A 14481-nucleotide genomic window follows, 5' to 3' on the forward strand; every position below is an offset into this window, starting at 1 on the left:
GAGAGAGGTGTCGGTAACACACTTACAAACACGATGATGATTGGCCGGGTGGGCAGAGACCCTCAGTGTTCTCACTGTCACTGCCTGCTGTAGACGCAACAGAGCAGTGATGGGAATAACACAATTTAAAATAACCGCGTTACTAAAAAAATTTCAGTAACGAGCAAACTAATTAATTACCGTCTTCTTTTATCAAAACGTTGTTTCTGTTACTGATAAGGAAATGCGTTCGTTAAGCAGCGCGGTGTGTTGAAGCTGTCATTAGCTGATCAGGAGCTAAAGAGGCAGATGTTTTCATCCAAGTGCATCACGGCCCGTGAAGAACGAGGAAGATGTGATGATTAGTCTACGGCTGCAGGTGTGGAACTGCAGCTGTGCCCTTCTTAGCGTGACATCCTGAAGGTCCGCTCACCTGTTCATGGCTCAGATGTCACAATCTTCTACCTTCCTAGATCATCCAGCTGTAACCGTTCTCGATCATGTCTTTAGTCCCGCTGTAGCACTGATACATCAGTCTCAGACGTCATGGAGCTCAGGTGTTATTAGAACTACCTGTGTGTGTTTACCACCCAGCTTCAGCTACCTGTGGTTGGGTCTGACCCAAGTTAGTAAATGTAAGTCCTCCATCAGGCTTGTGCCTCTTCTAGTGTCATTTTAAAAGATTTTATTTATTTATTTAACCATTACTAGATTAGCAGCAACAGAAATGCTACTAAAAACACATAATTATGTGAAGCTGGAAAAATTAAAATACTGTGCAAACTTACATTTATTTCTGTAATTTAACTAGACTGAGAGACCATTTAAAGGCTCAGGAACCTTTACAGGTGTTTCTATTTGCAATTTTAAATTTTAGCTGATTGGGGTCTTGTTAAATATCACACAGTGACCTTTTAATAGTCTAGATAAGTGTAATGTTCCTGTTAGTAGTTCCTCCTGTTAAGTGCTTATTTATTTAAATTATTCAGGTTTATAAAAATCATTTGGACATACATTTTATTATGTTCCAGTCGTTTGTCATTTATATTTCACTATTGTAGTAATTTATAGTAAATTAAGTATGTTTAATTAACCCATTTGTCTTGCATTCTTTAATGAAAAAAAGTAACTAAGTAGTTATTTTTCTTGGTAATTAGTTACTTTTATAATCTCGTAACTCTGTAAGTAACAGAGTTACTTTTTGACGAAGTAATTAGTAACTATAACTAATTACTTTTTAAAAGTAATGTTCCCAATACTGGATTTAATGGAGTCTACCTCTCTGTTCATCTTCACAGCGTCTGTACAAAGCCAACTACGAAAAGACCAAAGCCAAAAACCACATCCCCCCAGACATGCTGGAGATCCTGGGAGCTCGCAACACTCAGTCTGCCGTCAGTGGGATCCACTATCGCAAGTATCTGCATCAGTGGATGTGCATGCCGGACATGCAGGTGTACGTCCAAGCCCGCAAAGTCAACGAACAACTCAGCGATGTGAGTGCAACCACAGCGGCTGTGGAATGCTGTTTGGTTTCATTTAGAAGTTTGAGTTTAGAGAGATGTGAGACCTAATTTAAAATGACATTTTTAAAAAGAAGAATTTCTTTTGTTGTTTTTGTTTGTATGAAAAGAGCAAAACATACAAAAGCTAACAAAATGTGTTTGGCGTTTAAAGCTAAAGTGAACCGAAACTATATGAAAACTAATACCTTTCCTCCCCAGATCTTCTACAAGGACGACTTAAACTGGCTGAAAGGTATTGGTTGTTACGCCTGGGACACTCCAGAGATTCTCCGTGTGAAGCAGGCTGGCATCCTTCAGAGTGAGGTGAGCCGTCTTCATCTTAGCTGTTTGGCTATTTGTGCTAATAAGCTTTTAAACCGATGCGTCCAATAAGATGAGTGTTCACTGGTGTTTGTGCACCTATTTTGGTTGTCAGCTGGCTTTACTTTCACCACATGATTGTGATTTTCTTGCTTCATTTCAGGCCAAGTACCGAGTCAAAGGCATTCAGGCTTTCAAGGACTACACTGTGGTGACGGATACTCCAGTGTATGAGACATCCAAGCAGAATGCTAAGAACCTGAGTGATGTAAGAACTTTTTGGTGCATTTTTTGTTGATTATTATCTGAATTTAAATAAATAGCTCCACTGCATCCCACATTAAATGAAAAATCAAAGCATAAAATCCCCAACTCTTTTTTTTTTTTTGTCTTCCAGCTCCATTACCGTTCCGATTACAATACCAACATCAAGGGCACCAACTCCTCTCCAGCTGTTACCATTGATACAGAAAGAGTCCGCTTGGCCAACCACATCCAGAGTGATGTAAGTTCATGTTTATCAGTATTTAATGCCACTGTGGATTTACAGACACACAATTATGCGACACCCCAAATTCAATGCTGCAATTTTCATCACAGCTGTGTGAAACAGGAATTTTCGGAGCTGCCACAGCAGTTACTGAGCTTTGTTTCACTGATAAACTGTAGAAAATTCACCAAATGTCCTCTGAAGAGGTTGAGTTTGTTTATGTGGATGTTTGTTGTAATAGCACAAGACCATAGCAAAGAAAAGCTTGTCTAAATTTCATGAAAACACAAATTATAGACAAAAATACATGAGAAACATTAATTGTGTTTTACAGGAATTCATTCTGTTAACATTTAAAGGTGTGGAACACAGAAAACAATTTTTTATTGATTATTTTGAGGTATAGTTAACAGTCACTCTGTTTTTCATGCAGGCTGAACGTGAAACTAGTCTCCTACACATATCTCCTGCATTAGCTTCTGATAGAAAATAGATGACGAAATGCTCGGATTTGAAAAGCCCAACCTCTCTACATCAAATGGTCGCTTGGACTCACCCATCTTGGCTAGCGACCTGTTGTTGGTTCAGCATCCAGGAAACAGCATTGAACGTCTCGGCTAGCAGAAGCTAACCATTAGCATTAGCAATTCAACCACACAGCAGAAGCTCCCCCAGGCTTGTGTTGTTTGTAGGGATGAAATGGCCATGTCGCAGAGCAAACGGGGTTAGTGGTAGAGTTGCTGTCATGTAATCTTAGGCAATATGTCCAAAAATCAGGAACTAAGAGTCCAAAATCTTCTGTCTGCTGCAGAAGACTTGTCTGCACTGATCCAGGAGCTTCTGGGCTTTTTCCCCCTGAGTACGAATTGGAAGGCATTGATTCCTACCATAGACCCCTGCAAATGTATTAAATGAGTGTTCAACACCTTTAAGAAATGAGAGTATTTCCAGAGGTTTTGTCTGATTCAGTATTTTGTATTTGGGGGCAGCTGTAGCCTCCTGGTAGGAGAAGTATCTCTCATTTGGAGGTTTGGGATTTCATTCCCAGCCCTTTAAAGATAGTGTACCCCCAATGCCCCTGGTATTCTACTTATTCTGTAAGTAATAGATGTGATGCATGAAGAGGGCAAATAAATAACATAAAGCACTGTGTGGATAGGTGAATGAGGATTACTTGATGCAACTTGGAGGACGTTGAACACCTGATGCTTGCTTATCTGCCTGTTTGTTGTCGTCTCTCAGAGCTGGTACAAAGAGGCCAACAGGAAGTTTATGCCCACTGGTTACTCGCTGCCCAGCGACACGCCGCTCATCAAGCAGGTCAAGATAAACAGCGTCGTCACCAGCAACGTAAGTCATTCATGGTTCCATCCTATTCTTTTACTAAACGGTACTCTTCGTGGTGTTAGGATCCTAACGGTTCTTGGTTTTACTTTGCAGGCAAAATACAAGGAAGCCTACGAGATGACGAAGGCTAAAGCGTACACTCTTCACCCAGAGGGGGTCAACTTTGTCACTGCAAGGAAGGCTCATAAGATCATCAACGATGTAAGTGAACGCACTGCCTGCACCGTTCATAAAGCGCTTTGAAATATCTTTACTTGACTGGACCTTCTGATCTCTCTTTTCACTCAGCGTTTGTATCGTGAGACGTACCAGAAGCATAAGGACAAGATCCACACAACCTACGACACTCCCGACATCAAACAAGTCAAGAGTAACCAGCGTAACCTCAGCGATGTACGCGGATATTCCCACGCAGCTAACAGCAGTCATTATTTATGTGCATGCACCAATAATCCCGCCTTTTGTTTCCCGTCTCACCTTTCAGCTTTGCTACAAAGAGAAATACTACAACAGCAGAGGCCAGCTGATCTCTCTGCCCATCACGCCTGAGCTCATGCACTGTCACCATGTCAACGAGATCACCAGCGATGTAATTTTACCCAATTATCCACTAAAGAGAATAGTAACTTTTTTCTGAAACCATGTGATCTAAACAGGTTTTGTGTTTTTAGCTCAAGTACAAAGAAGATTTGATGTGGTTTAGAGGTGTCGGCTGCTTCTTGTACGACACCCCAGAGATGGTCCACGTCCGCAATATCACCAAGCGTAGGGTAGGTGTTTCCTTTCAGACGGCAGTTTTTTACATTTACAATCATTTCTATCATTTTTGAAACTTTTTTTTTCTTTTTAACTGTTACAGGTTAGCTACCCAGTGGAAGCTAAGAAGAACCTCGCCAACTTCACCGTGGTCCTGGATACTCCAGAGTACAAGCGTGTGACTGAGCTGAAGACCCACATGAGTGATGTGAGTTCACCTGTTCTGGTTTTTAAAAACATTAAAAGTGAAAACGGCAGCAGGTTCCAGATCATTGTGTACAACTGATCTTTTTAGATGATATACAAAGCTCACAGCAAAAAGGAAATGACAAAGGTTAGCTCCATTCCTGACTCTGTGGACATCAAGAGAGTCAAGTGGGCCCAGCAGCTGACAAACAAGGCAAGTTCAGACAAAAGACCCCTTTGATGAATGGATTTGTTGCATCTTCTAATTTACACAACACTCCTCTCTCCTACAGTACCAGTATGTAAACCTGGCAGCAAAGGAAAGATCTCACTTCACTCCAGAAAAGGACACTCCAGATAATCAACATGCCAGAAAAATGAAAGTGGTCTACAGTGATGTAAGTCTTCTGCATCCTCATATTTTGTATGTATGGATCCTGCAGCCAACAGCTCAGCGGTGATTGTCCATGTAATCAGTTAAATTACATGTTATTTAATAATAATAATAATAATAATAATAATAATAATAATAATACATTTTATTTCAAGTGCCTTTCAAAGCTCTCAAGGTCACTACAAGACAAAATATAAGGAACAGCAAGCAATGCAAACAACAAGAAATAAGTGCTAAGAGTAATTCCCAAGGGTAGAGTCAAAGCAGTGCGATGGATAATAAACTAAAAAGAGTAGATGGAAGGAGGACAGTTACAGTGAGTAAGCCAGGTGGAACATGTGAGTTTTGAGTTGAGACTTGAAGGTTGAGAAGGAGTTTATATTGCGGAGGTCAGGCGGTAGAGTGTTCCAGAGTTTTGGAGCTGAGTGGCTGAAAGCCATAAGACATAAGATTCCATAGGAAATATGAAATCAATCTTATGGATCTGTGGGTGATGTTTAACAAGAAGATTGGAACTTTTTATTGCAACTTTTTATTTGATTGGTTAGGAGATTCATAAACACATTCAACGCCATTTGTCGTCTACATACCCTTAGCGGAAGTCCCCGTCTAGATCAGGAGGTGTAGAGGTCCAGTTTGACCTTTATGGAGCCGAAGCTTGTAGGAACAGCCGCGGCAGCCAACCACCAGTCTTGAGAAACTTCCGGGTCACGATAGTTTTGTTGGCATCTAGTGAGACCCAAAACGGGGTCGTGATGGTTCAGCTTTTATTCTGAAAGGAACCGTTGCAGCAGTTGGAACAGCAACAGATTTTATCCAGCTTGTCGTTGGTTCTTTCGGCTGAAGAGGAAAGTTACGGATTGGCCACTCCGACAACTTCTCTCGAACGCTTTGAACTGGCGTTAAAGATGACGTGGGCATAGTTTTATACTTCGGATGTTTTGGTTTATGGTCGAATGAAAAGATGACAGATTTACCAAACACCACCAAAACCACGCCTCCGTCAGATCTGGCAGATTCTGATTGGATCAGTAAAGCAATGTGTTGTCTCTTAACGCTACGTGAGATAAGTCCTAGTGGAAACATTTAAAGTCATATTACTTATTATATTCTAAAGGATTATAATAAAGTAATTAATATTTGGATTTCACAGATTGGTCACATCTTATTATTGACTATCACTTTGTTTGATAAGCAGTATTAAAAATAGAGTTCTTTGGTTTATTAAAAGGAGAGTCCATTCTTCATTCTTCTCTTGAGCTGGAAAGAAGCAGTTTAGAAGCAAATGCATGAGACCTTGAGGCCATATCTCATGCAGACTAGTTCTGTGTCAGAGGAGAGGGGGGAAATGACTTTTGGTGGAAAACAGTCATTTCATTCCGTTACGTTCCAAGATCTTTGATTTAAAAATCTTCAATTCAGCTGTTTGTCAACTTTGCTTGACTTTTAACAAAATGTCACACCGACCACTGCGCAGATTTTAATGAGAGTTTGATTAAAAGCATTTACAACTGATTAGCCCTTGGAGTGATCGCCATTCAAGATGGCTGCCATAGCTAACTGACCTCATCACATACATAAATGGTTATAACTCATTCAATTTTGGGGACTTTGGGCAAGAGTTTTACATGGTGGCAGCTGAAAGTCATTCCAGACTGACTTATTTTCAAAATTCGACCAAAGTGGCTACAAATGAATGGCTTCTCAACATTAGTTGGCCTCAGTTTAAAATTAGCTTTAAAGTCTGTGAACCATGCTCAAGGAAGCTGGAATTACACACCGATTGCCTTTTATGCGGGAGCGTTGTGTTGTATCCTCGTACAGAACTGAATCGACTCAAACTTCTCCTTCAGACCAAATACAAAGAGCAGTATGAGAAGATGAAGCACAGGTACACTGCTATTGCTGATACGCCTCTCCTGATCCGGTCAAAGAAAGCCTACCTGCAGTCCAGTGATGTGAGTATTCCCATCAGAAAACTCAAGTTTGACTTTGAACTCACTTTCGTCCATCCTTGTGTGGAATTCAGCTAGCTAACTGGTCCATGTCAATCTAAAATGTTACACATTTAAAGTAGATTTTTGTGTTTTAATGATTTAAATTTTGATGAAGGTTTCATGTGTTTTATTCGTTATGCCTCCAGCTGCGCTACAAGGAGACCTTTGAGCTTTCCAAGGGTCACTACCACACAGTCAAGGATGCTCTGGACATCACCATCCACCGCAGAGTCACCGATGACATCAGCGAGGTCGGATACCTAAAAAGTTTATGCTTTTTTTGAGGATAATTAGTCTTTTTGATTACCCTGATTTATTTTCTTTTGATTTCTGTAACTCAGGTGAAATACAGAAAGAAATACATAAACTCTCTGGGCACGTGGAAGTCCATCCCTAACCGGCCCGAGTTCTTCTTCAGCAAAATGGCCAACGACAACGTCAGCAATGTGAGTACGAGTGACTTACACCCCAGAGTTACACTCGTAACTGGCAGAACGATGCACTTGCTAAACAATATTTGCATCTGTGTATTTTTATGTACATGTTCAGGTGAAGTACAAGGAGGACCTGGAATGGCTGAAGGGCATCGGCTGCTATGTGTGGGATACTCCTGAGCTGCAGCTGGCTGACAGGAACAAGTCGCTGTACAGCGAGGTGATGAGGCAGTTTGCTTCAGAATCGATGCTCGATTAAAAGTGTGTAAATTGTTTTACAGGACGTTTGTTTTCTCCATCTTTATTCTTTTTTTCTGCAGAGATTATACAAAGCCTCATTTGAGAAGAACAGAGGGAACTTCAGGTACACGTGTGACACCCCCTTCTTCCAGGCCGCAAAGACCGCCTCTGCTCTCATCAACGAGGTAAGTCCTTGTTTGTCTTCTTAGCTCGTACTGATAAAGGTACAGTCAGATTTTCAACCACATTTGTGTCTTTTTCTGCGTCTCTGTTGGACTTTCAGAGTCGCGGTAATGTAAACGGACTGAAATGTTTACTGTTTTCCACATCTTCCTTTCACTTTCCTTCCTTTCCTGAAGTCTCCTCACATCAGAGGCATAGCTTTCCAGATATTTGTTTGTTAACCACCTTCTGACATTCTGAGCAGAGGTTCTACAAAGCTGATTATATGAAGACCAAGGATAAGTTTACCATAACCACAGATGATCCTAGATACCAACTGGCCAGGGAAAACAGGAAGATGAGCCAGGTAAACTTCCCGGTTGTGCCGGACAACCAGCCTGCCTGCTCAGCCGCTGCCCCAGAGTCGGTCCAGACCTCTGACCCTGGTGCATGAGGTCGTCGTCAGACCTGCTGCTGGTGTTCGCCGCATGACGGTTCTTCTGTTAGACTCTGCACTTACGGTCTCTCTCCCTTTTTGTCCCTCGCAGGTTACTGTACTGCCACTCAAACTGCAGCACTGCGGTGTGGAGTGAGCATCTGTATCTGTTCACTCAGAGAGAACCAAATTTTGCTTTATTCATAATAGCAATATCTATTTCTCTGGGGGAACAGACCAGTCACACTTGGAGTCCGGAGTTTTCCTCCAGTTCTCCCAGTGTTGCGCCTGTTTTTTTTGTTTGTTTTATTCTCACCTATGGCACGCTATGTGTGTATGTCGTGTATGTGAACAGAAAAAGTATAAGTCCCGAGCAAAGGATCTGCTAAAGAGTGGCTGCAATGAGTTGCTCCGCCCCGACATCCTCACAGCCCTTTGCCAGTCCATTACGGGCAGTAAGGTAAACCATCAGAGCCGTGAAGCGTGTCCACAAACATGCAGGAAAAATACTCCTGCTTTTATGGCTGCAGTCATAGATCAGAGCTTCATTTCTCCTGCCGTTTCAGGACGTGGTGTCATCCTATTAAAATCCCATCCTCCTCTCCATCCATTTAATCCACTAAAACTAAGTTGTAATTTTATGGATTCATGCTTTCATCTTTGTTAATCCCTTCATCCGTTATCATCACGTTTCACAAATTAATTCAACTTGAGCTCATGTTGAAACACACCAGAACTTCTGCCTGACGGATCACCGACGTAGAACTAGAAACAGGAACGTTGGACAGCATGAAGACAGAAACATGTCGTCCACTTTTCTTTTTGTACCTGGAACAGATGCATTTATTGTGAAAAATGAAGCAAATGTCTGGAACGGCATCAAAGCCGTGATAATTTACACGTTTAGAGTTGCGCTAACACTAGAATGTAGTTAATAAAAAGCAACATTTGAGATCAGCACCAAAGTCACTGATATTTATGTGATTTTACTTTTTTCTTCAGCTAAGTCAGCAGCAAAAGCTCTAAGATAACTGAACGTTTCAGACTCTACAAGCAGATAAAGGCTGAAGACGGAGCAGCAGATGTTTGTGCGCAGCAGCTCGAGCCTGCCTGTTGGTAGTTAACGGCCTTCAGCCATGATGACTTGATGGGTGAATGCTCTGTAGGAAAACTGAAAATGTGCAAGTCCACCAAGGTTTTTCTGCAGGCATTTTCTAGCTTTCTCATTATAAAACAATTTTTCAAAGATAGCTTTTCTGATTGCAACATCTCCTTGCACGTGCTAATCAAGTCTAATTCATTCATACGGACCAGTGCTTAGATTCATGGCCCTCCGGATCAAGTCGTGGTAACTTCACTTTCACCTGTGTATGCGTGTGACTCATAAAGCATGCAATAATGCACATGTGCATGCCACCACAACAATAAGTCATTATCAGATGGGTATAGATCCTTGTTGCATGTTTTTGGTTCATGATATTTCCAGAGAATTAAAGCTAAACAAACGAAAACCACTTAACATATTCTTGCATCATACTATTATGTTTTAGTATTTTTATATGCATAATCAATCTAAGTATTCAGATTGATTCTGATTCAAGCATTTTTGCTTCCAATTCAGGAATTTAGCATCTGTTATTCTCAATGTTCTTTGAGGAACTGAATTAAAATTGCTGGATAGTTTTCTCTAAATTTTCTTTCACTGTGAGCAGAAAATTCTTTAGTAGCTATTGTGATTTTTATAAAGTAGATACAAACATCTGGAGTGACTCTGTTGTGTTCGCTCATCCTCCTTCAGTGGAAGTACAGGGAGCAGTACGAGAAAGCCAAAGATAAGTTCACCTCGGTTCTGGACACGCCTGAGTATGAAACTCACAAACGCAGCAAGAAGATCACTGATGTAAGCTTTTATTTTTTGGTTTTGTCCGGTATATTCTGGTTGTAAGGATTTTTTAAGAGCCTCTATTGTTTCTTTTAACCTTCTTAGATCCTCTACAAGATGGAGTACAACAAGACCAAGGCGAAAGCATACACTTTGCCTTATGACACACCACACCAACAGCACATGAAGAAAGTCAAGGAGATCACCAGCAATGTACGTCTCAGGCAGCTTTGATCATTTCCCACAAAAGCAAACCAAACCCACAACATAAATGCATGATGTGTTATTATGCATTCTGCAGCTGAAGTACAAGGAGGTGTATGAGAGGAGCAAGGCCCAGATCAACATGGACCCTGAAGCTCATGAGATCCGTGCTGCCAAGGAGGCCTACAAGAACATCAGCAACGTGAGCAGCTTTGACGACGGGATCTGGTAGACTGAGCTCAGAGTGTCTAACGTAATGCTCAACATGTCTGTGTTTTTAGCTCGACTACAAGAAGAAGTACGAGGCGACCAAGAACAAGTGGATCTGGACAACTGACAGACCCGACTTTGTCAATGCGGCCAAAAACTCCCTGCAGCAGAGCGATGTGGGTCGACAGTTCTAATTCAGTTGTGATGGGTTATTTTTTTTTTTATGTTTGATTCTCTTCACATGAGGATCTCTCACACTGTTACTCCTGCAGGTGGAGTACAAGTATGACAAAGAGATGATGAAGGGCTGTGTGATACCTGTTTCTAATGACATGTACACCCTTATGTACAAGAAAAATGCCGAAATGGCCAGCGAAGTGAGCCCCTTCACTTGATTCCTCCGAAACACAAATATTAGAGTTCATTTCATTTCCAGTTTGCAAAAAGGCCCTTCTGAAGTGTTGCTCGTGTTCTCTCTGCAGGTGAAGTACAAAGAGAAGTACGAGAAGGAAAAGGGACACTACGTGCCCGTTTTAGACACTCCTCAGATTCTCCATGCCAAAGCTGTGCGCACCTTAGTATCAGAGGTACGACTGATCAAACAACAACGGTTTAACATCTTCCTGCTGATAAATCATTTACAAAAACTTACTGAAAGTTTGCTCATGACTTCCTTCTGCTTTTCTTCAGAGCAAATACAAGGAGGCCAGTAAGAAGGCCATGCAGTCCGGCTCTTTCACCACCCTGTCTGAGACTCGTGACACCGCCCACAGCAAGGGGATCAAAAAGCTCGTCAGTGGGGTAAAACCTTCTCATCGTTTGTTTTTAATTAATAAACCCAGGATCCCCTGCTGGGTGTCTTGATAGTCCGTTCTTCCTTACAGAAAGAGTACAAATCGAAGTTTGAGAAGGAAAAGGGGAAGTCCATTTACAACCAAATGATTGTTCCACCAGATGTTCAGCATGCGATGGATGTGGCAAAGAGCCAGAGCAATGTGAGTTGACTTAGTCAGCATCCATGCTGAGAGAAATCAGCTGATGTTAATGTTAAATGTGCTGCTAATGCTATGTTTTTAGCTCACACGCTGCTCTTCTGCAGGTTGCCTACAAGAAAGACGCCAAAGCCAGCCTGCACTACACTACCGTAGTGGACCGTCCTGACATCAGGAAGGCCACTCAGGCTGCTAAACTGATCAGTGAGGTGAGCTAGTGACTAAAATCTGTTTCAAATGTTAAAGTCAGGCCGCTCTTCTACGTAGTGACCAAACCTGATCTTGACTCCTACAGATTACACACATGCAAACATACCTTTCGCCAGGGGTGGACTGGCCTATCTGGCATTCTGGCACTGTCCCGGTGGGCCGCTTAGCCAAGTGGGCTGCTTGCCCAGCTTGGGCTGACACTACTCCACAGACGATGATCTGCAGAACATTAGCTGCATGGTAACCCAGAGCTAACAGAGTTTTTCCAGGCGTTTGTAGCAAGAAAAACGCAGTGGAGCGATGACGTAGGAGTTAGCATGTAGCTAATGTCCCGCTGATCTCCGCCCGTGGAGAATGAGCTGATCTGGAAGGCCAGGGCTCCCGGTCGCTGCGGTCTGGCCCTGCTTGTAATTTAACTGTCCCAGTCCATATTAGATCTCACTTTCGGCCTAGAAACGAGTCAGCGGGCGGCAACACCCCCCACCCCCACTGCTCTCCTAATGGGGAGGGCCAACTGAGGGCCGACAATTTGTGCCAGGGCCGAATTTTGGTCCTAGTCCACCTCTGCCTCTCGCCAAACTAAAACTGAATGTGACCCATTGCCCTACAGCTCCACCCAGTAACCAGACAGCAGTGTTTCTGATCCACCGATGTCTCTTTGTTCAGATTGGCTACCGGGAAAAGGCCCGTGAAGAGGCCAGCCGCGGAGGTTCTCTGATCAATCGTCCAGACATCGCTTTGGCAACTCAGGTGTCTCAGCTGACAAGCCAGGTACAACAAAACAAACAAACATCATCCATCGCTCACACATCTCTGTCCTAACGGTTTCTCACAATAATCATCTTCTGCTGTCGATTTCTCTCATGGTTACATTAGATTGTTTGAACCAGTCAATGGCAGCCACCCCACAATAGAGAGCTGTCAGAGTTTTTTGTTTTTTTGCTAATGTGCAGAGTAGTATTGGTGAAGATGCGGTGCTTAGCAGCAGTCCTGTTGGCCTAGAAACAGAACTAGCAGCTCATCTACAGCACTTCCTTTGCCGTCTTGCATCATAATCCATGTTTTAATCTCTCATTGTGATTTAATGAAAGCAGATGTTTTTAACTGGTCATATCATCATGTGTGTCTCATTCCTCCCTCCAACCTGACTTCCTGTCCATCTTCCTCCACTCTCTCACTCCTTACTGGTCTTTTTAATCTCTTCCCTGTCCTCTCGACCTCCATAATGTCTTTGTGTTCTCATTCCTAATCTTGCTGCGCTTTGTAGGTGGAGGCCAAGACCTCCCTCCATGGAGCATCTTCCTATGATACCCCCCTGATGCGCCACATTAAGAAAATGAGTGCAGTGACTAGTGATGTAAGGAGGCTCGTGTCCTAAAACCAAAGGGCTGCTGCTACGTGTTTGTCTTGTCTGTCGTCCAACCAACCCATAGAATGGCTCCGGAGCAGATTTGGATTTCGCTGCAGTGTTGAAAGAGCTTTATATACAACGAGGAACTGATCCAAATGATCCAGTCACATGAATGACCGGATCATTTGGATATTTGATTGTGCTCTTTAGCTTTGTTTGCCTTTTTCATCCTTCTGCTGATGAGCTGTGGCTTATTGCTCTGTGTTTTACTGCAGTAGGTGCTCAGGTAACTCTGCGGGTGATTTCTCAAGACTTGTTTCCCCTGGATCTTTCATTAGATGCATCGTTAGCAATCACTGCCGCTGTGCATCGTTTTAATCTAGGCGCTAGGTGGCAGCAAAGATCTGCAAACTTACAGACAATCTTACAAAAGCCATGCAGACTAAATTGGACATTTTTCCTTAAAAGAGAAAATCAGCTGTGAAAAAGAAATCTTTAAAATCAAAGGATCCTAGTGAAGTAGAAGATGCATTCTGGTGTTGTGCATGGACTGCAACTGATCCCAAATGATAGTCGGTATCAGAAAGGTCAAACGGTGCTGACCCCCCACAATGTCCTAGTTTTGTTGCAAATGGTAGCAGAGTCTGTCATCTGGGATCAATTAGCACAGCGATAGCTAAATTTCAGAGGTGTGGACTTGAGACACATGACTTGGACTCGGGTCAGACTTCTGACTTGACTTGATAAAATCTATAAAGACTTACAACGTGACTCGGACTTGAAAGCCAATGACTTGCGACTTGAATCGACTTGCATCTGTTGACTTGATGTTGACTTGAGCATATTTCTGGAATAATGAAGCATTATTTCTGGAGTTTATTTATTATCATCGTCATTAAATTGAAGTTGGACAGATGACTTGATCATGACGTGAAAATTCAAAGTTAAGAACTTGGACTTGACTTGGACTTTCACATCACTGACTTTGGACTCGACTTGAGACTTGACTGGAAAGACCTGTGACTTACTTGTGACTTGCAAAGCAGTGACTCGGTCACACCTCTGCAAAATGTAATCATAAATGCAAAGATGCATGGAAAATGGTGCAGAAAGGAAGAAGGATGTTTTTTATGGGATTGCGTAAAGTACGCGTTTCTGTTTCAACTGTTGACACGTCCACTGCTGGTCTTCATCTGTCCAGTAACATCTTTCTAACCCCACCAGGTGAAGTACAAGGAGAAGTTTGATAAGGAGGTGAAAGGGAAGAAGCCACAATTTGACCTGAAGGAGAGCAAAATTTACAAAACTTTGAAGGATGCTAATGACCTGGCTAGTGAGGTAAAACCACCATCATCACACATCGTACATGGACTTAAGTCACTTCC

General features: G+C 42.4%; 1 protein-coding gene across 22 annotated transcripts in view; it reads left to right on the forward strand.

The window, feature by feature from the left end:
* The window catches only part of neb (nebulin), a 75519-nt gene that overhangs the window by 42002 nt on the left and 19036 nt on the right, over positions 1–14481 (forward strand). For 19 of the 22 annotated variants that reach the window (XM_054746637.2, XM_054746642.2, XM_054746648.2 and 16 more), the window contains 30 exons: positions 1278–1475; positions 1704–1808; positions 1969–2073; positions 2203–2310; positions 3538–3645; positions 3736–3843; positions 3931–4035; positions 4127–4231; positions 4314–4412; positions 4502–4606; positions 4694–4798; positions 4878–4982; positions 6832–6936; positions 7122–7226; positions 7317–7421; positions 7525–7629; positions 7730–7834; positions 8603–8707; positions 10046–10147; positions 10235–10342; positions 10431–10535; positions 10615–10719; positions 10816–10920; positions 11026–11130; positions 11234–11344; positions 11428–11538; positions 11643–11744; positions 12412–12516; positions 13013–13102; positions 14321–14434. In XM_054746637.2, coding sequence (XP_054602612.1) covers positions 1278–1475; positions 1704–1808; positions 1969–2073; positions 2203–2310; positions 3538–3645; positions 3736–3843; positions 3931–4035; positions 4127–4231; positions 4314–4412; positions 4502–4606; positions 4694–4798; positions 4878–4982; positions 6832–6936; positions 7122–7226; positions 7317–7421; positions 7525–7629; positions 7730–7834; positions 8603–8707; positions 10046–10147; positions 10235–10342; positions 10431–10535; positions 10615–10719; positions 10816–10920; positions 11026–11130; positions 11234–11344; positions 11428–11538; positions 11643–11744; positions 12412–12516; positions 13013–13102; positions 14321–14434 — 3249 coding nt within the window. Of the gene's footprint in view, positions 1–1277; positions 1476–1703; positions 1809–1968; positions 2074–2202; positions 2311–3537; positions 3646–3735; positions 3844–3930; positions 4036–4126; positions 4232–4313; positions 4413–4501; positions 4607–4693; positions 4799–4877; positions 4983–6831; positions 6937–7121; positions 7227–7316; positions 7422–7524; positions 7630–7729; positions 7835–8076; positions 8179–8602; positions 8708–10045; positions 10148–10234; positions 10343–10430; positions 10536–10614; positions 10720–10815; positions 10921–11025; positions 11131–11233; positions 11345–11427; positions 11539–11642; positions 11745–12411; positions 12517–13012; positions 13103–14320; positions 14435–14481 lie in introns of all 22 variants that reach the window. The other 3 variants (XM_054746638.2, XM_054746641.2, XM_054746640.2) reach the window with 3 other exon arrangements.

This window comes from Nothobranchius furzeri, chromosome 14 (assembly GCF_043380555.1).
Source record: "Nothobranchius furzeri strain GRZ-AD chromosome 14, NfurGRZ-RIMD1, whole genome shotgun sequence".
NCBI classification, from domain to species: Eukaryota; Metazoa; Chordata; class Actinopteri; order Cyprinodontiformes; family Nothobranchiidae; genus Nothobranchius; species Nothobranchius furzeri.